A 25705-nucleotide genomic window follows, 5' to 3' on the forward strand; every position below is an offset into this window, starting at 1 on the left:
CACACACCACACACACCCACACACACACACACACCACACACACACAACACACACACACACCAACACACACACACACACACACACACACACATCACACACACACACACACACACACACATCACACACCACCCACACACACACACCTTGGGTTTTGAAGACTGATAAATCCGAATTGGTATGAACAAACTTTGCCAGCCCAGTTTTCCCAGCTTTGCAGTCTATCCACGGTATATGCCTCTGTTTCCTCCGCCATATCTCCTCCGTCCATACCTCTGGGAAATGTGAGCTTGAGCTAGCTAGGGGAACGTTGCTAGCGCAGCTAACGTGCACGTTAGCTAGCATTATCCACGTCTTGAGGCGGCTCTTCTGATGATGTATTACTAGCAGCTCCACTTGTAGCTTCGGTGCTGCTAGCCTCTTTCTTCTTGTGAATTATATTCTTTTTTAGAAAATAAGTCAAGTAAAACATGTTAGCCTGCCATTATAGAGCTTTTTCGTTAGTGTTCTTGAGGGAAAGAGCTGCCGCAAAATCGGCGGGCGCGGCGAGCTGTCTCGCCGTGGGTGTGTCAGTGACCGTGGGGTCACGAGCGTGATGATGAATCATACTTTTTTAAGGAAATCATTTTTATTTTTTATTATAATTACTGTGAAATGTATTATGTTTTCGTCATTATTACAACAAATACACACTTGCAACTGATAACACTGGCAATGATTTTATATTTATTAGACTTAAAAAAAAAAGATCATGCTCAAAATAAGTGGGGGTACGGCGTACCCCCGCGTCCAACGCCCACTACACCACTGCTTACAGCCAATCAGCTCTAAATGATGTGAGATGACGTATGGTGGGGGATGGCAGCACTATGCCCCTATGGTCATTATTTTTTTGCCACACACATTAAATAGGACAATACTCTGAGCATGCGCAGTGTAGTTTTTACAGTCACCATTGACTTAAACAGGCAGAGGGAGGGGCAGGATCGGGTTTTGTCCCACATGGCTCTAAACGGCTCAATAGGCACACACTGTAGACACTAATTAGAAGAACACAGACTAAAACAGCAATGTACAGACGAATTAGATGATTAAACATGATCTTAAAATATATTTTATATATTTTTTTATTTTTTTTTGCATTTTTTTGTAATCATTATTTGTAATACTTTCTGCTGACACTAGGTGGGGCTGTGCCCCACCTGCCCCTAATGACCAGTCGCCACTGGTCCTAGGAGTGATAGATTAATAGTTACATTTACAAACAACTTTTTAGTCTGTATGACAAGTTTGTCCTGTCTCCTTTTCTCTACTCTATTGATTTTCATCCCTCTTTAATATGCAGTTAAACCTGATACAGCCATTTTTCGTCTTCTCTCTTTTTCTGTCTCACCCCCCCCCCCTACAGCGAGACCTCGACTCGCTGTAGGGGGGGGGGGGGGGGGGGGGATGAGTCCTCGACTCGCTGTGTCATCTTATGCGTTTTCAGCACTCCACTGCTTTCCACTTCTAAAAAGCTCTCTTATGGGTTTATATTCCTGTCTTTGAAAGAAAAAGAACAGTGTAATGCTTAGAGGCTGGAGCTAATGGGAGCATGTGTGTGTTTCTGTTAGTGTGCTGCACCTTTAAACAGCAGGTGGCACTGCTGCTCTTTAAATCATGATGTGCGCAAAGAGGACAGCAATATGTTACTGCAGTAGGTCGATTGCTTGTAACAGTAGTTGTGGTAGGGACAATTTTAGCATGATAAATTGTTTCTGCAGGGCACACTTTAAATGAAATCATGTTAAAGGCCAGAGTGCCTATTAGGATCATCAGAACAGAGGAAATGTGTGGGTCAACAATGTAGGAAGGTGTTGTACGGTTGTGTACATTTAATTTGAATAAAAACGATGAGGGCACATTTTCAAAGTGCAATGTGCAATTGTTGAGGTTATTCAACTGTACTATGTATAACACGTTCCTCTTGTTAAATGGTCAAGGAAGGAAAGCCAAGGAGATGCAATTTTTTTTTTAAAGTTATTACTTTTAATTGAATTCCCTGGGACCATGGATCATCTTCTTATTCTGATTAATGCCTGGTGATAAGAATTGTTTTCCATGAAGAAACAAATGCTACTGCCCTTACGTCCCCAAAAAAAGGAAAGACGTTCAGACAAAGGCATTTAAAAACAGTCATTAAAAAGAAAAGATAATAAAGGAAACATTAAAAAAAAATACATGAATATCTACCCCTGATGTCAACTGTTTTGTATACAAAATATATGACCTTCATATATGTTCTTGAATACATAAAAGAGAAAAAAAAGAAAGAGAAAGCGCAAGGTGTGTAACGTGTAACTACAATGAGACGTTAAAGTGTAGCTCTGATTTCCGACAGCCTTGAAAGCACCGTTTTCTACGTCATCGAGTATCCCAAAAGCCTCCTCACCAGGAAGTGGTATGCCGGAGATTTTTTTCAGGATTTGTTTTGACAATGATGGAGGAAGAAGAATTTGAATTGGCTGAGGACTTGGAGGCTATTCTGCATCTCACCCCAGAGGTGCAACTAGCCATTGAACAGGTAGCCGTTTGACCCTCGGTTGCTCTAGCAGCGTTTAAACAGTGTTGCTGCTCATGCCTATAAACCAGCTGTTAGCAGGCTAGCTCAACGTTACAGTTCTGTCACAGCTAGCCAAAACACCTTGGGTTCCTCGATATATTAACATTGTTAAGCCTCCAAAACATCGTGAGGTTGTTTTATATGTTGCTTAAAATAACACGAGAGTAAAAGGCAAATACGTCGTGAAATGTCATTGTAATTACACACGTCCCATTTATCAACTTGTCAGTGTATGCTTTCAGTGACAAGCCAAAACCGGTTTGCATGTTGAAGTATGCCAAATGACTCCATCAAATATTTAGTGAAACGTTGTCAGTAACGTACTGACTGGACGTCATGTATGTTTTGTGTACTAGGTTTTCCCCAGCCAGGACCCACTGGACAGAGCAGACTTCAATGCTGTGGAATACATCAACACCCTATTCCCCACCGAACAGGTACACTTTATACATGCATGGGTACACTGAAGTGATAAAGACTGTTATGCTACTGATATCCATTTTATTGGGGGGCAGTCAAAAGCCATATTTGTCATTAGTGTGTTGATAATGTTTGTCTTTGGTTATACTGTTGTGGAATTCGTTTTAGGTTGGAAATTCAACATACTGATAGAAACAACTAGTATTCAGAGGACGAACTCTTGAGCCCTCACTCAGGGGCTGTCAATACATTTATTACACCAAATCAATCTTAGTTGCAATACCTTAATACTCATATTAGCGAAAATTATGCTGATAAATATATTAAAAAGGGTCTTGTGTTTCACAACTTTTTAAATGGCTGATCTGTCATTAATATATTTAACACAAACATTTAATCGAAAGATAATTTCAGTTTATTTCAATAGCTTTCATATGTGTGACTCCAAATTCATACCAGCAATGTTGTCTACACCGGACCGTTCAGACACACTGTTGGATTGAAGTGTTTCTTTTATTTTCTATGAAAACATTTTATGAACATTCTGCAGTTTTTGTATTGAAAAGTCTTGATTTTTTCAAAAGCTTCAATGTCATGTGACCCAGTGACTCTATTATACATTTGGAAATATATATATTTGTAATTATTTGTAATGACTTCATAAGCGCAGTTTAAAGTCATATATTTTTTCTCACACTTTTATTTGAAAATACTTTAAGAACTATAAAAACATGCTGGTTTTCTTTATTATATAAACTTGTTTAATAATAAAAATAGGTGTGCTCTACTTATCCACTGCAATGGTAGGAGACCTTTCATAAACTCGTGAATTTTCATAAGAATAACCATATACGATTGAAGAAATCACTGAACAAAATCGTGTACAACTTGTCCAGTGTAATAACTCTACATTAATCTAGATGTCACATGCTATGGCAGTTATTGAAAAAATATCATATGTCTGTGGATGCAATGAGTATGTTGTGAATCTTTATGTATTGCACTTTTGGACGGTATACTTAATAAAGTGTCTGTGTGTATACTCCATTTCCATGAGGGGTCGCTGTTACCCTATAGTTTGTGCTCATCGTATACATGGAAGGGCCCCTAGTGTAAAAGTGCATGAATTTTTTCTTCACCTAAATGGACTCTATGTGTACTATTTCATCAGGTAAGGTGTAAACCTGTGCTGCAGTTGAAATGGCTAGTTAAACAGATTTGTATACCCTGAAGCAAAATGATCAGCTTTTTTAAAGGGACAGTTTACGTCAAAATCACATATGTTTCCTTTCACCTGTAGTAGTATTTATCAATCTAGACTGTTTTGGTACTAGTAACCATGTTGGAGGTAATGGCCGAGAAGATGTCTGCCTACTCGCAAATATAATGGAACTAGATGGCACTCGGCTTATGGTGTTCAAAGTGCAAAAAAAATACATTTGAAAAAATCTGCTGCAATGTGTCATCAGAAATCATGACCCATTAAGTCAAGTTGATCTATAAACCTTTTTGTTTAGTAGTTTAATGTAGGAATTGTACTTTTGTTGTGAACTGTCCCTTAGGCACACATGCAGTACATGCTACAATGTGTGTATTTAAGTACAGAGGTATAATATAGGTTCAACAGCTGATTACCTGTGTTTGTATTTCCCATCAGTCATTGGCTAATATTGATGACGTGGTAAACAAGATTCGTCTGAAGATCCGGTGAGTTCATTTCATTGACTTGATGGCACATTTCTTGTGTTTGGTCATTTCATTTCAAAACCTTTATTTATCCAGATTGTCCATTGAGATCATAGATCTCTTTTTCAAGGGAGACCTGCAGCAATTCCAGTTCCACATGAAACATAAAACAACATAAAACAATAGAGGATATCATACAACATATTTACAAGCTACATTTACATACTTATCAACATTTACAAATACCCATAGTTTCAATGAGCATTTCACTTAGACTAGCTTTAAAAACATTCAGAGGAATAAAATTGCTCAGTTTCAATTTTAGCTGTAGACTGTTCCAAGCAAGTGGCGCTGCGCACATAAAAGCTGTCTTACCTAAGACAGTCCTTGCTCTTGGCACATCAATTATTTTACCCTCAAACTGACTGCAGTGCCCTTTGTGTCCCATTTGATAGGCGTTTGGATGACAACATCAGGACAGTGGTGAGAGGCCAGACCAACGTGGGTCAGGATGGCAGACAGGTGAGTCGAGCTACAGTGGTTAAACAAACTTGATCAACTTCAAATATGTTTTCCGGCACAATGAATTGTCATTTATGTCATTATGGATAGGAAAAAATATACATTTATTTAATCTATGAAACATGTTTCGTTGGTTGTCAGAATTAAGATTTATGTAACTATTGAAATGTATTATCTTGTTATAGTGAAGATGGTGGAGCTGGAATTTTTCCGCAAAGGCTGATTGATATGTGTCCAATGTAACCATAGTATATAAAGCATTATAGAAACATAGTAGATGTTACGTTATATGGGGGATGGTAACACTGTTTTCTTATTGTACACGCAACCACAGTATCCTTTCCCTGAAGTTAGAATAGCGCCACTGGCTTCTCTAAAGCCATAGAAAGATGTTTTTCCCGCTCTCCTCCTCTTTCCTCTCTCTACATTGCTTCCATGGAAAAGGACAAGATGACTCAGAACCATTCCCACTCCTCAAACTGCCCTTCTTTACGGAAAACACGTCTGGGAAATAGATTCTCGTATGTGAAAACGTAGATTTATTTTAAACCCTGGCTTTTGAGTCTTTGCCTTTTCATGTTGGAGCGTGATGGAAAAGAACAGCCCCTGCTGATTTAATCCAGGTCCTCTTTTTGTCGAGGAGTTGTGGCTCAAAGGGAATGTGACACCTGACGGGTGAGCCGTGTATGTTCTGACCAGTTGACATGATGAGGTGTGTGTTGTCGTCAGGGTGTCTGGCCCGGTGGCCCTGTCTTTCCCCGTTAGCTACTGTTTGGTAGCGGAAACACTCTAAATCCCTCCAGACCAATAACATTACACAGCCACACACAATCATTTTAGTTTGTTTTTCCAACATTTCCAGAGGGAAAATACTTTCTGTAGATGGAAAGAGGTGTTCATTTCAAGACGGCGATTAAGACATAAAGCAATAGGATAAAACCAAAAGTATCAGCAATTTAGTCATTTCTGCTGTTGACTGATCTCAACTCACTGAGCTCAAAGGAATGCCTGGGATGACATTTAAGATTATTGAAGAAGAATGGAAAAATCAAGACAGGAGGAGAGAGAAAGTGGAGGAGATTCTGGGAAATATTTCTCTGGTGCTTTTTTTCTGTTTGGAGTCATATGCTGCAGGACAGAGTGTGGAAATGTGGTTCCCTTAGTGTTCGACTTAAAGCGCTGTTATTAAGTGTTACAATGACTGTGTTACCTAGCAACCAAAAATCTTTGCAATCATTCATTTATGAAAAAAACAACAACAGATGCATACAGGAATGGCACTGCAAGCCGATTTGTTTACGGTATGATGTCAAGTGGCTCTGCGGCAGACTCAATTATTACATAAACTCTGTCATTAATCAGAAGCTAATTTCTTAACAATCCAGACTAATTCCTTTTAATCTGCATCATTTAATGTGTCAAGGTAATACAGAGGTTATGCCTACAGTGCTGAAGGTGACTAATTGTTGGATTCTTCTGAGCAGTCTGGCTATATTGGAAAATGTACTATGAAAATATCTGTATGGTTGTAGCCTGCCAGTTAAGAGTTTCCTGCCACACACACTGTTCCTGTCTGTTGTTAAAGCAATTTGGATACCACATGCACACCTGCTCCACAGTCAGCTCAATATTGCAGTGCACTGCTAATGAATGACATAAAAGCCTGGCTCGGTGGGAATCTATATGTTCTTGTCTGAGTCAAAGGATCTCATTAAGGAACCCAAACATTTGTTACCAGTTAATTCCATTCACATAAAAGCTGCAGTATGTAAAAAGGGGTATGAAAACACACCCACACACATACACATAGTGGGGCTTGCTTCCTGCATGGTTGGCAGTCTGGCATTTGTGTTTTTCTTTCCGTGTGTCTGATTTGTCTGTTCGTGTTTACATAATTTTATATATAGTCACATTGGTACAGGGAAGGATGCAATACAGTATAGGCTGGTATTCCTGTAGAAACAGCATTAATGTCAATATTTAACTCAGAAAAGGTTGTTCAAAGCTTGTTTTAGCGTCCATGCTTTCCTGTTCTCAGAACTCTGTCTGCTCTAAATGCACTAGTCACTTTCAACCTTCGCCACAAATATGTTTAGTGACTGTATCAGTTTAGCCTATTACATTTGTCTAAAACATCATCTGTAAACACCAACTTTGCCAACATTTTGTATTGCTTTTTAAAGGAGAAATTAAACAATTAAAGAAATACGAGGCAGCTGGATACTAGGATATTTATATTTAGGCTATAAAAGAATACATTAGAAAGTGGTGCTTTGGATTTTATTTACTGTCAGTCTTAGCTATGACAAAACAATTGTTTTAAAACAGGGAGTATTTCTAAACAAATCTTTTTACAAGTTATTCTCTGTTAAGTGAAACACTCTTCTCTCCAAATGTTCTCCCTACAAATGTTAACATGATGGCAATGAAACAACTATTAAAATAGCCCTGATTAGTCGATCAGATTTTTTAGAATTGGCCTTAATCTCAGAATTACCATTCAACCCAACCTGTATGTCAGAAAGCTACACTAGCATCTGTCAGAGGGAGGAGTGAAGTGCATCCTGTTCACACTCCTTTTGTACCTCTATAACACTACATATGTATGCATTGGAGCCCTGCTGATTATTGCATGTAAGGGATACACTGGTTAGCATATGTGTGTTTGTGTGAGAGCAGATAACATCTCGGGCTTAGAGGCGCCTGCTGGGCAGTGGTCTCTCTCTCTCTGCTCTCCTCAAGGCTAAATACAGGAAATGAGCGCTCGGAAGCGAGCCAGTTTGTCTCAGCTGAGCCTGCATGAGAGGCATTTGCCGCCTTGGAACCAGCCTCTCCTGCATGCAGTTTGCTTTCTGAACAGCTCCTCCAGGGAACCTCTTAGAAGATTCAGTGGCACTGCCTTCCGCTTAGATCAAAGAGTAATGACATAACCTGCATGCATTTTTCTAATTCATTTATCCAATCACCCGACAACCAATGGGTTGCTTGAAGCATAAAATGAAAGGGGCAACCTAGACTTGTTCTCATCTGTATTAAAGAAGAGATCCTCTCTGTCTGGCCTCCAGGGCCGACTTCCCTAATGTAGTTTTATTACACAGAGTAGATCAAGTGTGAGCTTAGTTTAAGATTACAAGAGTGAAACTCCTTGCCGGTTTAAATGTCAGAATGGTTTTGTTGTGATTTGATGACCTTGTCTTAGTGTTGTGCTGATTTTCACTGGGTCTCCACGACACTGTCACCAAGTGCTGCTTTTTAGCCACTCTCAGGAAGCAGAGTGAATCCTCTGCTGTCAGTGAAAGCTGTATTTATGTGTTGTGTGTATGTGCACAGTTTGTGTCTGTTTGCTCACTCACTGTTTCTTAGACGTGCTTGTAAAAGTGGTAAATTCCTTGCACAGCTGGTGCCGGCTGTTAGCATTCCTTGGGTGCATCTGTCAGTCTGTGTGTGTGGGTGTGTGTGTAAATCTTAGGAAAGTCAAAGTTGTGTCGTAGCATCGGGCCAAGTGAAGCCAATTACCTTGGCATCAGATGTCGAGCACAATCTCTGTTTAGGACCATCAAAGAACAGCTGCCATGTCAGATGATGGGGAAATATTCAAATGGCACGTTAACTATCTTACAATTGTAACTGTCTGATGTTATCTAATCCCGTCTGGCTTTATAGGTTTTTAAAACTGCTAATAGTGTCTTTAGACTTTAACCTGTCAGTGTCAGATATCTAGTTAGCTTTCCAGATAGATGGGCAATTACTGTGTATATATCAGAACTGTGAACAGGCATAAGTGGGATATTTATTTTACATGAACCAAAGCCAGTAGTGAGCGGATAAGAAAATATCCCTGGAAATACGACCCAGGCTGGCAAACCACAACTGACAGTTATTCCACACAGCCCTGCTTCTCAAATCCACTGTATTTTAAGTGTAACATGTTTTTTTGTCATACAATTTAGCTAAAAAGTTCACCTCTTATGTATGGGATGACACATTTTCATTCAAGGGCTTCCCTGATCTCTCTCAGGAATTTGTGGATTAAAGAATATACAGTATAATAAAGTTCTAGACACCAGAGGGACATTTTATTGTGAGTTTGGTACAGTAGGTTGACTCATTTGAAATATATCCACAGTACAATACTGTCTGTTAGAAAGGACACTTGTAAGGGATAAGAAGAATGCATGCAAATACACACCTTTAACGCCTCTCAGGTGGAAGCACCAAACAGCAAGGGATTGTTTTTTCTAGCTGTTTCCATGACTTGCCATTTCTCTACAGGTAGACAACTCCACACATTCAAACTCAGCATATAAGCGTTAACTGAGTAGGAGTTTTTATCATCTCTTTGTTCAGTTCAGTTTGTTTGAGAATAAATACACACTTTTATTATCAGCGGCAGCAGCAGGTGAAAAAAAGGTATTCTCAGTATGTTTCATATTTTCTCTGTTTGTTTTGGACAGGCTTTGGAAGAGGCCCAAATTGCCATCCAGCAGCTCTTTGGAAAAATCAAAGACATCAAGGACAAGGCAGAGAAGTCTGAACAAATGGTACACACACACACACACACACACACACACACACACACACACACACACACACAAAAGGTGGCTTGTTGAAGCTAATCAGTGACATGACCTGGCAAAGGGGATATACACTCTGTATCCTTCTGTTACAATAGAGGAGAGAGTTATTTAAAGTTGAGGAAGTAGGCTGGGTGTGTAGAGAAAGGATGAAGGGGGAGGTTGGAAAGCAGACCCTCACTCAGTGGCATGTAGGAGCAATGATTTCTCAAACCAGTGGGTGGATTGTTTATCTTGCTCTATTTATCTTTGTCGTATCGCACCATCCAGTCGAACCACCTATATGTGTACACCTTCTCTTGCTTCCTCTTTTCCCCATCTCTGAACATTTTATTTTCTTCTTATTCTGTGCGATATAAATGACCAACCTCTCTGACCTTTTATTTTCCTGCGCAGGTCAAGGAGATTACGAGGGACATAAAGCAGTTGGACCATGCCAAGCGCCACCTAACTACATCCATCACCACCCTCAACCACCTGCACATGTTGGCAGGAGGCGTCGACTCTTTAGAGTGGGTGCAATCCCTTTTAACAGAATGGATCTAATTTCACCTAAATAAAGCATTTAGGATTTTTCAGAAGCTCTTCAGTTGTGATAAGCGTTCTACATTTTCTGATAAAGAGTTAGTTGCTGCCAGTAGAAATACTCTGAACTGAATGAGGAGTTTTATTTCAGTCTGATATGATTTCAGTGGCATGTTAAAAAAAAATACGGGGTTCAAGCTTCTAATGTATATTGATAAAACATCTGATTTGTCTTTAAAATCTGTAAAAATAACATCCTTCTTTGTTATCTTTTCTATCTTTTAAGGGTAGTCTTTTTATCCCCTTTAGCATGTTAGGAAGGAATTTGCACATGTGAGAGATATACACTTAGATTGATGCTTGAATGATACGTTTACAGATGTGCGTGGCATTATCACTTGACAAAATGTAGCGTATTAAATATATTTTCTTTATTTAATAATAGAAATGTGTGTTGTTTTGGGTTCCAGAGCCATGACCAGAAAGAGGCAGTATGGTGAGGTGGCCAACCTGCTGCAGGGAGTGGTCAATGTGCTTGAACATTTCCACAAGTACATGGGCATACCCCAGATCAGACAGCTATCTGAGAGGTAACTGAAGTGCACACGCTAACACCTACACACACAGCTCTGGGGTTGAGTATCAAAGCATTAAGAACAGCTCATTTCCAGTAGCAAGTTCAGAGCCGGTTCTCTGCTTACAGCTGAATATTCCACCGCTCGTCAGCAGAACTGTTGAAAAGTGGTTACAGTATTTGGATGGAGGTATTTTGCGAATTGCATCCTGTTTATGCAGATACAGTATACACACACATCTCCACAAATACAGGAACACAGAGGAAGGAAACACTGAACAGAGTCCCATTATGGCCATGATTCTTCCATTGTGAGAGATTAGGAGCATACTTTTAAGGGTGTGTTTGTGTCTGCATGTATGTGCTTCAATTAATGGTACATTCCAGAAGTTTGTTTGCTCTCCTGCCAATATCTGGAAAATACACACATCTACACACGCACACACTGACACAAACAACAAAGTGCGTTGTTACACTCTCGTTTCCCTCAGCCCTGACTGATTTAATTTCCCTTTTTACTATTATTTTCCATGAACATTAAATCAATTTGGGACACATGATTCCTGGCCATGTTCAAGTTTAAAGCAGTGCTGATCCCCCCCCAAAAAAAGATGACCTTCTGTTCTGTTTTGACTGAGGTGTGGCCAAATAGTTGTTTACCAAATAACAGCTGCGTGGAAGAAGTGACTCGAGATAATAAGACAAGGCAGAAAGCTGGACGCAAACAGTTAAAAGAAAGTCACAGACAAGACAATAAACGACTACATATTTTATTAAATTCTGAACTCAATCTCATTAAAAACTTAAAACATTTACAGAGAAGGAGTTAAGTAATTGTTGTTTTACTTATGAACTTACATTTAAAAAAGGGATGGTAATAAATATAAAGCAATACAAAAGAAGAAGAATGGTTTGTTTTATGTGAATATTCTACATGGTTACAGTCTAAATGTATATTAGGGCCTCCAAATTACAATTCTCCCTTCCTGCCTTAAAATATTTAATTCAGTTAAGGAAATTGTTATTTAATTTGTCTTTATACTTACTATACTGAAAGTGCAAATGTCATAGTTGAACCTGATCAACTTTTTTGTATCTTAATAACAAGCCTTACTCTTGTCATTGCTTAATGCTTCGCTCACCTTCTAAACTTCACCATGACTCATGACACAGTTCAGCTGACAGGCAGCCAGACAGTGTTTTGTTGTGTACTGTATCTATGTACTGTACTATTGTGTGTGTATATATATATACTGTGTGTATACACATACATGACCTGCTGTTCTCTCTGACATCAGTGTATATGAGCACGAGACTCAGCTGAAACGGGAGCAATAGAGCAGAGTTTGTTGTTACACTCAGTAGCTGAGGTTGCTAGCTGGATATTTAGCCGACATCATGCACTTGAAATAAAGCTGCCAGTTAATTTGCCCTCCATCTGTGAAAACATCTCTGCACCCTCTCCTGCTTATTCTGGACCATTGTCATGGCTTTGGGAGCTGTCCTTGGTTAACCCAGCCTGGAAGCCTTCAGGCAACACAGACCCTCCAAGCACTGGACAGACAGAGTGTTTAAGTGGATCCTTTTGTATAAGCACTTTCGAAACATTTTATACAGTGACTTTATAGTGGGTGAAAACAAAACTAGCCACTTGTAAACAGTGTCTTTGTCTACAATCACTGAACAATCATTACATTAGGGATATGTTACCTGGCTGTTTATCATAAAAGGTATTTGCCAAAGTAGCTAGGTGGCCAAATGTCATATGCCAAAAGTCTATTGTATATTGGAAGCTTCCACATGTAATTGCTACCATTCCCTTATGCAATTTGAATGATTGCGGAAACAACTTTAATTAAAAGATGTCATTTATTGGATTTCCAGAGTAAAAGCAGCACAGAGTGAGTTGGGGACTCAGATCCTGGCAGATTTTGAAGAATCCTTCCCCTCTCAAGGCTCCAAGGTAAGAGTTTCAGATTTGTTGAGTTTAATTTGTTTCTGTAAAAATGAATAACATTTCTCACTATTCAGACACTGTTCTTGTCTCGTTCCACCTTGTAAAAAAACGTGTATTGTTATCCATCCAGAGACAAGGTGGTCCCAGTAACGTGTTGAGAGATGCCTGTCTGGTGGCCAATGTGCTGGATCCACGCATCAAACAGGAGATCATCAAAAAGTTTATCAGGCAGCACCTCTCAGAGTACCTGGTGTTATTCCAGGAAAACCAAGATGTGAGTAAGAAACTGATTTCTCTAATGAACAAGATGATATCTGTAATAGTATATACTAATACCATGACCTGTGCTCAGGTTGCATGGCTAGACAAGATCGATCGGCGCTACGCCTGGATCAAACGGCAGCTCGTGGACTACGAGGAGAAGTACGGACGCATGTTTCCTGAGGAGTGGAGCATGACGGAGCGCATTGCTGTGGAGTTCTGCCACATCACCAGGTAACGAAAACACCACAACATATAGCATTAAAAACCCATGTTGGAAAAAGCGGTGCAAATGATCATGGGCTATTAATTGTATATCTTGTGTTTCTAGCCTATTTAGTGAATATTTTGATGGTGTGTCTCTGTCCCTAAGAAAAGAGAAGAAAGAGAAATAAATAAAAGAACAATAATTAAATGTAATTAAATTAAAGAGAACGTGGCTGTGGAACATTTTGGCACTAACCACACTGGTATGGCATGCTTCTCGTGAGTCTTTGATTTGGCTTTTAGTGCAGTTGACGTAGGTGGCCTGCATGAGCAGCGACCTAGTGACCACACACTCAGCCGGTTTCCCTCAGCTACAGAAGGCAAGAAGAAGTGGGCACTGTGTGTGTGCTACTCTCGACTACAGCTGACAACAACAATGCATAAATCCAATCAGTGTCTTAGGAGAAGCCTGAAAAGACATGTGTTAGGTAATAGGATAGGTGTAACATAAAAGTACTAACAAGGGTCAAAGCATAGAAATGAATATTCTCATAAGTAAGCAATTTCAATTTTTGTATCTTTGTTTTTAAGGGTGGAGCTTGCCAAAGTGATGCGAACACGGGCTAAGGAGATTGAGGTGAAGCTGCTTCTGTTTGCTATTCAGAGGACCACAAACTTCGAGGGTCTTCTGGCCAAACGCTTCACCGGATGCACCTTGACTGACATACCCGGAGTAAGAAAACTCCAATAAATACATACAGTTGTACTCAATTTAAACTCCAACTGCTTCCACCTTTTCAAGCTGAAATTGTCCAAACACATAGAAGCTTAAATCAGAGATCTTAATTGCACTTCTGCCCTTAAATAACACTTTTCTTACAATACAACATTTCATCCAATCAAACTAAACGTTTTGATGCAGCTTGCTTTTTTTGTTCCATAATCACAATTACATAAAGCTGTTTGTTTTGTTCTACTCACACACACAGTCCTCTCTGTGTCACAGCATAAAGAAACCTTTTACTCCACGTGATGTTGTAAGTCGAATTGTATGCAATAAATAAAAAATGGACGGTTAATGATTATTATTTTGTTGGACGTAAAACTCTGCCAAGCTTTTTCATCACTGACAATATTTAGGTTAGTCAGAGGCCCTTTTGTCCTCAGTTAGGTTTACACCAATGCCTGCTGGGTTCTGCAATTTGATCAGGGAATTTAGTTGAGTGGAATTTCATAATTGGATTTGCAGTTTCACCAAATCCTCCCATTAAATTGTCTACATAGAAATAGAAGAAACTGACTAAGTAATACTGAACGATTTAAATAATTACAGAAATATTTATGCAAGTCAAGAGAGTTGTTAGCATGGGATGCCTAAGTGGCAGTAAAACCCCTAATGCTGCTTTTAATAATTGAGTAATAGAAAAAATACTAAAGTTTATCTGTTCTTTTATAGAAAAAGAGGCCAGAGAGTCCTCTTGAATCTACTAACCCCTTCCTGGATGACGACGCGGGTGAGGATGTGGGCGCAGATAAGGACGAGGATCTAGCTAAGGTGAGTTGACCTGGAATGACCCCATCTGTTTTGTCACAATGAGATGTTTCTTCCTCCTGCTTTTTGATTGGATTGATTGTTTTGTACTCTTGCTAAAGGTAATACCACTGGTTTATTGGCTTATGCAAGTAGAACAGTTGTGTAGCAGCTCAATTTAAATATGTAATGTTTATTTTGTTTCAGTTAAAAAAACAACAACAACCTTATAACCCATTCAAAGCAGGGTGGATTGGTGTAAACTGCATAGTCACTTTAAGTTGGAGCTTATACCTTGGTAGCTGATTGTACTTACAAATGAGAAGTGATTTCTAACAAGTTACACCACCATATCTTTGAAAACTGTGCTCATATTTTGACCTTTGTTCGCTGAGCTGGAAGCACATCATAAACTCACTGATTGATACTCAAAGGCGCTACAACTTAACTAAAATGCCTAATTGATGTCTCAATCCTTTTAGCCCAGAAAGCCAAAAGCGCCGGACAACCCTTTCCATGGTATCGTCTCCAAGTGCTTTGAACCTCATCTATACGTCTACATAGAATCCCAAGACAAGTGAGCAACACACAACTATACAAGCAGACAAGGCCATATTGGGTCGCGGTGCACAGACCCAGGGTCAGAGGCAGGTTGTGTTTAAGGAAGGCACGCGCATCCTTTTTCCACTCATCAATCAGATCCCCCACCTACCATTCTACTTCATTGTCTCTTCTGTCTTTCCATCTCTTGTTTCTGAATGCCTCTGTCTCTGGCAGAAATGTTTCCCATTAGCTACGCGACCACAGACGCTGGGAGGAGGAGAGAGGGAGCTTGAATAAGTGCTGCCACAGCAGATCTGCCTATTTTCTTTCCCACCTCTTTATTGCTTTCCTTTTTGCCCCCCCCCTCTTTCTGTCTTTCTGTTTGATTCCTCCTTTCTTCATCTCAATCTCTCATTGTTCCTATTTTGTACATTTCTCTAGCCATGCTTATGTTTTTTGATTCCCTTCCTGTCTCCCTGTCTTCTACCATCATCCTTCACTTTCCCTCCTTTAATCCCTTCCCCCAGTCATGGCAATCTCTCCTGAAATCAAACACAGTTCTGGGAGTGCTGTGCTTGCATGCAGGCCCTGGCTTTTGGCTCTCTGGCCCGTTAAATGCTGTTTGTCTATCCAAGGGAACAGTGTTGACCTATTCTGCAGTTACAACCTCATTTTACTTCAGTCCAAAGGCCTTAGGCAGGCAACAGCCAGATCAGCATGTCCCCAGTGGGACATAGCAGGAGAGAACAGTGGCCTGCTTGTTTTGTCCTTGGCTTTAATTCCAAGATTCAGCAGGATTGGGCCCCACCAACTGACTGTGGTCCTGTTGACTGTAGCACTTTTGATTTTGATATGCATGGAATATTTTCTCCTATTCAGCCGTGTGGCTCTCTGTCTGCCTCTTATTGTATCCTTAAGTTTATTTAATGGGTTTAGGAATGATTTATTTTAATGATCATGTCTTTTATGTTTGAGTCACTTATTTCCTAATCCTAATCCAACCATGGGGATTTGGCTGTACATTTTCTGGCATCCGCAGGAACCTGGGCGAACTGATTGACCGTTTTGTGGCTGACTTTCGAGCGCAAGGCCCACCCAAGGCTGGCACGGAGGAGGGCGGAGCCGTGCTGCCCAGCTGTGCGGACCTCTTTGTCTATTACAAGAAGTGCATGGTGCAGTGCTCACAACTGAGCACCGGGGAACCAATGATCGCTCTCACAACCATCTTCCAGAAATTCCTCAGAGAGTATGCTTGGAAGATCCTCTCTGGCAACCTTCCTAAGTAAGACATTTAAAAAAAGTCATTATAGTGAAAATGTCCTTCCTCATGTCCATCATACCATGGAGATTTTAAAAGAATATGAGAAGAAACGGTAATCCAGCATGACTTTGCTTCTAAATGAAAACACTTCCAAATTGGCTTCCAATCTCTATGTTGTGGAAGTAGCTTTCATATTTCCTGTTTCCATCCAATCAATAAATATTCTGGGCAGTAACACAAACAGATTTATTTGGGATTCATTTTTCACGAACAAAATTGTCAGGCCAATATTTGTCAAATCTGTTGGTAAGATGATGTTAGGGAGTTTAGTTTTAAACGAAATGTCTTCAGTGCTGTGTGTATGATGGATTGTGGTGGCATGCTTTAAGGGATCTGGAGTTAGTTATGTTGTGGCAAAGCCTAATATGCTACCAGCAAAGACATCTCTGGCTTATTGTCCACATTATAACTCATCACTGGCTGTGGTGTGCACACACACACACACACACACACACACACACACACACACACACACACACACACACACACACACACACACACACACACACACACACACAAACAGGGGCTCTGTTTCTGTCTCAGATATTCATGCATGCTAATTACAAACTTGTGCTCACAGACTAATGTATACCATATTCTGAGCTGTACACAAACATGATACAAAGATGCACTCAAAGGCTTTGCAAGTGCGTACACTTACAAACACATGGGGACACAGTCGTGCAATGTGGTGTGCTGTAAAGGTTTGCAGAGGGGCCCTCGAAAGGAGCTTAAACTGTTGTGGTTTCTCTGTTATGTCTCTGTGATGATGTTAATGTAGAGCCATCATGTTGGTGCTGCCACCCCATAGATTGTTGATAAATGTCTTTAAACAGTTACTAAGAGCTATATCTTAGTTGTTATTATCAAACTCATATGTTTCCAGGTATGATTAGTTGAGAAGTGTAGGGTTTCTGCCAACAAGTAAAATCTTGAATTATATATGCTAATTCACTATTAAATGTTACAACCAGCCAATATGTTGTCTCCATCTTTGTTTAACTGCTTTTCTCTTCTGTTCCTTATATCTCTCGATTCAGATCCAGCAGTAACAGTGGAGGTCTTACCATAAGCAATCTGCTGAAGGAGAAGGACGGAGCGGAGGCTGCAAAGTTCACCATGGACGAGCTGTGCCTGATCTGTAGCATCCTTAGCACTGCGGAGTACTGCCTGGCTACCACACAACAGGCAAGCACACACACATAAGCACACCGATGCACCAATCTTAAATATCTATAAATGTATGGCATGAGATGAACTACAGTGACAGTAGACACTAGAGGACACAATAGATTCCTTCCATGTAGCAGTTACAGAACGTTTGACCTGTGTTTCATCCGTGTTTTAAGGAACTCAGAGTGATTACAATGCATCCTGGAAGTTTTCATTCCTGCTCCTTTTTTTAGGCAACAAAGCAATTTGAAGACAATATTAAAGAGAAATATGACAACATGCATTACAAAGGATGCACTCGAAGTAATAAAGCTTCGTATATTGACGTTATTTTGTTTTATTATTTTCTAGTTGGAGGAGAAACTGAAGGAAAAAGTCGATAAAGTCCTAGTGGAGAGAATTAATTTGACTGGGGAGATGGATACTTTCAGCACGTAAGTGACAATTACAGACATGCAATGTTTTATTAGTACAAAACATATGTGCTTACCTAACAGTGTGTTTTGTGAATAATATGTTTTAATGGTGTCAATTTGTTCTTGTTTTCACAGTGTCATCTCAAACAGCATCCAGCTCATCGTTCAAGATATTGATGCTGCCTGTGACCCTGCTCTCACTGCTATGAGCAAGGTTGTACACAAACACAAAAAATCACACATCATCTCTAGTTATTGGATCAAATACCATTGCCATTGATATAAAAAAGGAACCTTTTATTTTTTTGCTTTTAAATTATGAATGCCATAACACAAGGTTTCTGGTGGTTTTGTGAATGTCTCTTTTCTAACCATCATCATTCAGAAAACCTTGTAAAATATGTCCTTGTTTTATGTGTAATGCATTAAAAGGATTGTCACATACATATTACAATAAAATGTATCGTAGAGCATATGCTAAAGCTTCCCTTCTCTCCCCTCTCCTCTCCTCTCCCTCTCCCTCTCAGATGCCGTGGCAGAGTGTGGAGCACGTGGGAGACCAGAGTCCTTATGTGACCTCAATTATCATGCACATTAAGCAGAATGTGCCCATCATCAGAGAAAACCTGGCCTCCACACGCAAATACTTCACACAGTTCTGCATCAAATTCACAAAGTACAATATACACACACAAAGTATATATAACACACATCATTGTTATATTTATAAGCCACAATTAACACTTCAAAAAATTGATGTTTTTGTATTTTATTTTTTTCTCAGCTCTTTCATTCCCAAATTCATCAACCACCTGTTCAGATGTAAGCCTATCAGCATGGTTGGAGCTGAACAAGTATGTTTAATTCCTGCTTATCTATCGTAAAGTGTCATTAATTATGGTTCATTTTCAGTCACCATCCCAATATATCTTCTGCTGTACATGCATGTGCACAAATGCATGATTATTACATCAGAAAATCCATTGTTAGCATTCATAATGTGCACTGGTGTATATGTTTCATCATGAAAAGCTGTTCTTAAATGCCTGATTTTCTGTCTTGTGTATCCTACCCCATCAGCTTCTCCTTGACACTCACTCCTTGAAGACAGTCTTGCTGGATTTGCCCTCCATTGGCTCCCAGGTGCTCCGCAAGGCCCCTGCCAGCTACACTAAGATAGTGGTGAAAGGCATGACCCGAGCAGAGATGATCCTAAAGGTGAGGAGTGGGTGGGCTTCAGTGCAGCAGCTTTTTTCAGAAGCCTTTTGTACATGTCTTTTGCATTTGTACAAAGGGCGGAGCACTTCCCAGAATACTGTTGGAAAAACACTCAACCATGCTCTTAAGGCCAGTAGATATTAGTTTAAACAGTTTACCTTACTGAAATAAACTAAAGAATGAGCTTGTTTCTTTGACTGATGGATTATAATGAGAACCTGAGATGTTCTCTTAATTCACAATAGTTCAACTCAAACATATTATCAGAGTCGCTTGATGTTTATGGGACACTTCTGATTTTATTACATTTAACTTGGGTGGCTAACCTCATGCGTTCCATTTTACAACAAAATCTTCACTTTCTGGCCTTAAAAGGACTTTGAACTTTAGATGGGCCATTTTGGATGAGTGCAGTCTGAATTTAATTTTGGTTTGCCATTGTGCAGATGTAATGTTGCTGACATATCCAGTTAAACATGAAGCTTGGTGTTGATGCTAACGCTTGACCTAGAATAGTCTGGCACAACCTCTAGCTAACTGCTTTTTCCACTAATTGAGGTTTCATCATAAGAAGAAAAAAAAGACAACATCTCGTCTGTGGCTTCCCTGGCAAGTCAGAATTAAACAGTGTATTTTGAGTCACTCGCATAGATTAGTTAATTTTGGCAGAATAACTCTTGAATTGTTTCTTTACCCCTACTTACAATAGCACTTTATGAGCATGTTTCCATAAAATAACCTACCTCACATGAGGTAGGGAAGGAATGGAGCTCATGCACTACTGGTTTAATGAGTGAAACACAGAACACACACACAAACATATTCTTTAACACAGTATGTGGCTGACCTTGAGCCAGTGGAAAGGTGTGAGTGAGAAATTAAGGATATACATGTTACCATGCTCATACTCAAGAAACACTTGGAGTTGATCACGGCATAGGGGTGTTGTTGTCGGTGAGGAGAGCAAACACAGGAAACAGCCAGTTAGCCATGCGTCAGAATTACCTTAGGAGACCTGAGAGAACTCTGGTATGTGGCTGATGTAGATGAACCCCACCCTAATTAACTGTCTCTGGAGTGTACTGAAATGCAGACACTCACACGCGCCTGTCCCTACATTTCCCTCCCTCCCGGGAGGCCTTCTTTCCTTCCTGAATTTGTCATGGTTGGGCTGTTTTGTTGTTTGTAACAATAAGAGTGACCTTCACTAATCATGCCATGCTTTACTTTAATTTGATGGATACTTTATTATACTATTAGGCAAATTAACCACTCTGATCATTTGTCAGTTTTCTACTGGGATGCACACTGTTCCATAAGGCCCGTGTTTCCTGGAAAAATGCCCTGAATGTATACACATGAATTTCAACTCATCTGCCACACATTAAAGGGGCTTTCACATTATAGAATTATAGAGTGTATTCACATCAGTATTCACTGCCTGGTTTTTACTGAATTGGAGTGCCAGCGGGCCCCTTCAGCTGGAATGTGATCTACAGTATATGGCTTCTTAAAAACTCTCATAGACGTAGCTGACTCTGCATTAAAGCCTCCAAGTGGTTCACATCGATTAGAAGTACATTATTAGTGATAATAAGAATAATAGAGAAAGTATACATTTCTAATGAATACAATCAGCATTGCATAATGTTCCTGTTACTTTAGCAACAAGTCATTGAAGGGAGAAGTCTCTGTTGCATCTCTTTGAAGAAAAGAAAAGGGCCACACATGGACTTTTTTTTTAACAGTTTTGGCCTTGGAAAGAGAAAGCTCATATTAGTTTAGAGAAGCTTTTGTACTATGAGCAGCATATAAGCCATCAACTTTGTGCAACTTAAAGTTTCCTCACAGGTAATTGCTTCCACCTTGGGCTAAGTCTGAAGCCTCTGAAAGACAAACCTATCGGAACAGGGTCAATATAATAATTCCTCTGTCTAGCCTCAACAATAGTTTTGAATTGCTCTCTGTGATGCTGTGGCTTGAAATGTAATCCGGCGCACACCCCCACCAAGGAACTGCAATTCATTGGGACAATTGAAGGAGCACTTTAAGTTCCCAAAGCTCACTAAGATTTTAGCATAAAGCCAACTTCAGGAATACATGTCAAAATCTAAGCAGATCATAACATATTTGTTTTTGAACATTTAGATTTACACACTGGAGAACATATCGTACGTACAGTAAATGTAAATGTACGTCTTATTACTGTAAGATTCAACAAAACAATGAAGTTAGTATGTTTTGTTTTGAATAGTTTGCCATGTACACAGCTGCACATTTAAATGATTGTGTTACTGTTCTTGAGGTGGTATAATGATCTCACACTTATCAAAACGATCCTGTTGATGTTTCAATTAGAAGTGAAGTAACTATGTTTATAAGTCAAGCGGTTAGTGAAAAGTGAAGCCAATGTGGAAGTGCAGCTGGCAAAGAGAAGTTTTTGAGAAAATCCCCCTACATCTCACTTGATTTACCTCAGTAAAACATTTTCCTGACGAGTCAATGGCTAGTTCAAAATCTTCTTCAATACAGCATGATGTTTGTGTTGTAAATGATGGTCCTATTTAGAGAATAATAGTGTATAAAACCTTATGTGTTCACCTTCAAACTTGAACCCTTTCCCAGTGTGTGGTATTTGTTCACATAAGTTCATTGTAAACATTTTGGTCACTTAAAAATGTTTTGTTCAGCACTGGGTTGTACTTTTTGTTGCCCTCTTTGGAGCCGCGAAACAGACTGTTAGCACACAATTGCCTTTATTATCACCTGATGAAGTTGTTATGTGTTATAAAAACAATTGCCTACTAACTACTACACATAGACAAAGACATTTAGTATGTGGTGTTGACTCCTCAGGGATCCTATTTAGCCAAATGCTTCACAATGTTCAACAGGAACCAGCTGACTTTATCTCTATTCTCTTTGGATCAGCTCGGGAATGAGTACAGTGGTTCATCGGAGCTTCTTTGTTATGCAGAAATGAAGCTGTGTTTGGCCGAGCGGTAAGACTGAACCAAAACAATGAAGTTCTTTGTCCTAAAGCCAAAACAATGAGTTTAAAGATGTTCAAAAAGTCCATGACGCTGAGCGGATCTCTGATCCTTTCTTGATGTGTTCATTACTACTAGAGACCCCTTTCACAATATGTGTGATCATTTGTTCCATTGTTAAAATAACAAGATTCAAATTGCATATTGTTCTGCACGTCAGCTGACAAAAAAAAGTCTCAAGATTAATTACCGTATTTTTTTCCCACTTCCACCACCACCACCCTAAATTAGTATTACACATATTTGGGTTATCTGTTTTGTGTGCTCAGTGATGTTTAAAGTACATAGGATTGTAAGCTGTGTGTCTGAGACGCCTCTCGTCTGATGCCTGTGAGACGTGGCTGTTTTCCACGTTCATCCAGCCCATCATTGCTCCAGCTCTCTGTACCACCTCTGAAGCTCTCTTTTGGGGAGTATTTAAAAGGCAACCCCCCTTCCCCCCCCTTGTTCAGCCTAAATGCACCCCCCCTTACTCTGTCGCTCTCACTCTCCTTTTTTATGCCCCTTTTCATTCTTAGCCCCCCGCCCTTTCCTGTTTTTTTACAAGGTCCCTACAGGCCTTTCCTTTGGCCTGGCTCCAGGACAGTTGCTAAGTAAATCACAGTCAGCAGGGAAAGCAAAGAATTCCACACAATTCTTTCATGGCTGCTCTTCCCTCTTTTCTCCTGCTTCTGATTTCTAAACTATCTTCCTCACTGTTTCACTCACCTTCCCATATGTTTCACCGTGAGTAAAAAAAGTAAACACTGACAGATTTGGTCTTTTTTAGAATTGAAGGAAATGAGAAACATTTAGAATTTTAGTCAGATGATCCCTGTGTGCATGCCTATGCATGAGATGGGAGGTGGGGGTCTGTCAGCCATGTGTTGGTCTGCCTGCTTTGTAGCGGCTGTAAGACATGCTACCCAATCCACGTTTTCCAGTCTCGTGCTCGTATTGTAGGAAAAAAAAGACACCAATAGAATCTAATCCAAAAAGACATGTGCCTCATTAAACCTTTTCTGCCTGCTCTTGACTAATGCTGATTTTTGCCCAGACTCATTATACCCCCAAAATAATTACCGGTGAAACCATTTATTGCCACTGATGCATGGAGTAATTGCTGTGTAAAAGGAAAAAAAGAGTGAGGATCGGGCTCCTAAATTTAGAACCATAGTCCCAACTTTGTTTGTAGCCAGAACTACATGCTTTTGTCAGTTGCGGCCCCCCCTTTCCCTCATTTGAGCCGTAGCTGCCCCATGTGGGATCATTTAAAGATCTCTTGGGTCGTGCCATGATGGTTCACAGGAAAGGAGGGAGGGTTGAACCCCACATTAAACTCTACTTTCCACAGGTGGTGATGGCCCCACATGAACCACCAGTGGTGTTTGTTGACAACTACATCAAGCTCCTGGCTGACGGAAATCCTGAGACCTTCCAGAAGATCCTGGACATGAAGGTCAGTTGTTTTTTACTTTACCAGTCATTTCAAAGGATAGTTTGAGATTTTTGGAAATACGACTTTTTTTTAAATTACAAAAGCAGAGTGAAAACTTGCTCTCATCTCTTTCTTCAATTTCAAAGCTGGACCTGGACCTAGTTAGCTTAGCCTACTGGAATGAAATAACTGTCAAGGTTTTGTTGGAAGGTAACTAAATCTGCCTACCAGAACCTCTTAAGTGAACTAATTAACAGCTGCACATAAAACCGAAAGTGGTCGTTTTTTTTCACTTTTGTCTTTGGTGTACGGATTAAACAAGATATAACAAGTTAGTTAGTGAGCTTTACAAGTGTTGGTTGGCAGATTGTGTTACCTTTGATAGAGCCAGTCTAGCAATTGCCCTTCCAGACTATGCTGAGCTGACCTAACTGGTTGCTGGCTCCAGCTTCAACATGAACATACAGGTTTAATGCTGTTGTGATCCTTATCTCTCTTTTGGTTGAAAAAAAAAAAAGCGTATCCCTGAAATGTCAAACTATTCCACAGCTTTAGCTTTTACATTGTAATTTAGCATTTTCTCTCTTTTTGCCGAACTCGTGGTTTTTAATGTTGTCTTTTCTTGAGAACTAATCTAATTTTCTTTCTTGTATTTGTTTGTGTTCATGGCTGTGAAGGGTCTGAAGCGCAGTGAACAGAGCAGCATGCTGGAGCTATTCAGGCAGAGGCTACCCACTCCGCCATCAGGGGCCGACAGTGGCCCCTCTCTATTCAGTGCCCCCACCCCAGAGCAAGAGTCTTCCCGCATCCGCAAACTGGAGAAACTCATCAAGAAAAGATTATGAAATGACAAATTCACTGAAATGTCATCTTGAAAATGTAAAAGACTAAAGGCCTGGATGGTGGTCATGTCAAAGACTTCATTTTACTCCATTCAGTCATCATTGAGAAAGAGCAAAAATGTTGACAGAATGTTCTGACTGACAATAATATCAACACAAGCTGACGCTGGATTATGAAGACACTTCCTCAAATGCTACTAGCTGTTGTTGCATACATGTATGTCATTCAACTCTGTACATTTTTACCAATGTCTGAGCTTTGTAACATTATTGCGCAGTGTATATACTGTACACTATATAGGGTTGCAGTGCTGTTAACTGTATTCAGTTGGAGATCCTGTAGAGAAATATTCCCATCTTTAGTCAGAAATGAGGCTGGCTTTGTCTTGGCTTTTGAAATCTCTCTAGGCTGACTTGCATATGAGAACCAGCTAGCTGAAGACTTTTAACTGATGCCGTTGCTTCGGGTGTATACTATACTGTAAAGTATGTGAGCATTTAATGTGAGGATCAGTATGATTTGACATTAAATCAAGTTTGTTTTTGTATATTATTTATCCTATCGGAATTTGTAGGGCAAACTGCAAATTCAACACTTTATGTGGTCTTTCATGTATTCTCAGCAATTTCACTTGCAGTATATCTCACTCTCTGGAAGACAAATAAAATCAGCTACTTATTTGAAGATCAGAGAGTTTGATGCAGTGCCTCTCAGTTGTAATAAATCAAGAAAATGCAAATGCATTGGTGTACACTTCCTGCATTTAGCTACAAAATGTTGATTCTTTGACTGAATTGTGTCAACACTATTAAAAACATTGCCTCCATGTATCCATGTGTGCACAGAGCTTCAATGTGCACTTTATGCC

At 39.8% G+C, this 25705-nt stretch overlaps 1 protein-coding gene across 1 annotated transcript; it reads left to right on the plus strand.

Annotated features, from left to right (window-relative positions):
* Positions 1-2405: 2405 nt before the first annotated feature.
* vps53 (VPS53 subunit of GARP complex) lies at positions 2406-25667 on the plus strand. The gene is made up of 22 exons (XM_034225489.1): positions 2406-2560; positions 2956-3036; positions 4677-4726; positions 5161-5227; positions 9682-9768; positions 10198-10313; positions 10797-10916; positions 12785-12863; positions 12988-13131; positions 13210-13352; positions 13917-14058; positions 14782-14880; positions 15339-15433; positions 16439-16681; positions 17761-17908; positions 18245-18327; positions 18445-18523; positions 18837-18985; positions 19094-19163; positions 19390-19527; positions 23911-24015; positions 24672-25667. Exons 1-22 carry the CDS (start codon positions 2474-2476, stop codon positions 24837-24839), a joined length of 2493 nt encoding a protein of 830 aa, XP_034081380.1. The 5' UTR covers positions 2406-2473; the 3' UTR covers positions 24840-25667.
* The last annotated feature ends 38 nt before the right edge of the window (positions 25668-25705 follow it).

Source organism: Gymnodraco acuticeps, unplaced genomic scaffold, assembly GCF_902827175.1.
Source record: "Gymnodraco acuticeps unplaced genomic scaffold, fGymAcu1.1, whole genome shotgun sequence".
In the NCBI taxonomy this organism is placed as follows: domain Eukaryota; kingdom Metazoa; phylum Chordata; class Actinopteri; order Perciformes; family Bathydraconidae; genus Gymnodraco; species Gymnodraco acuticeps.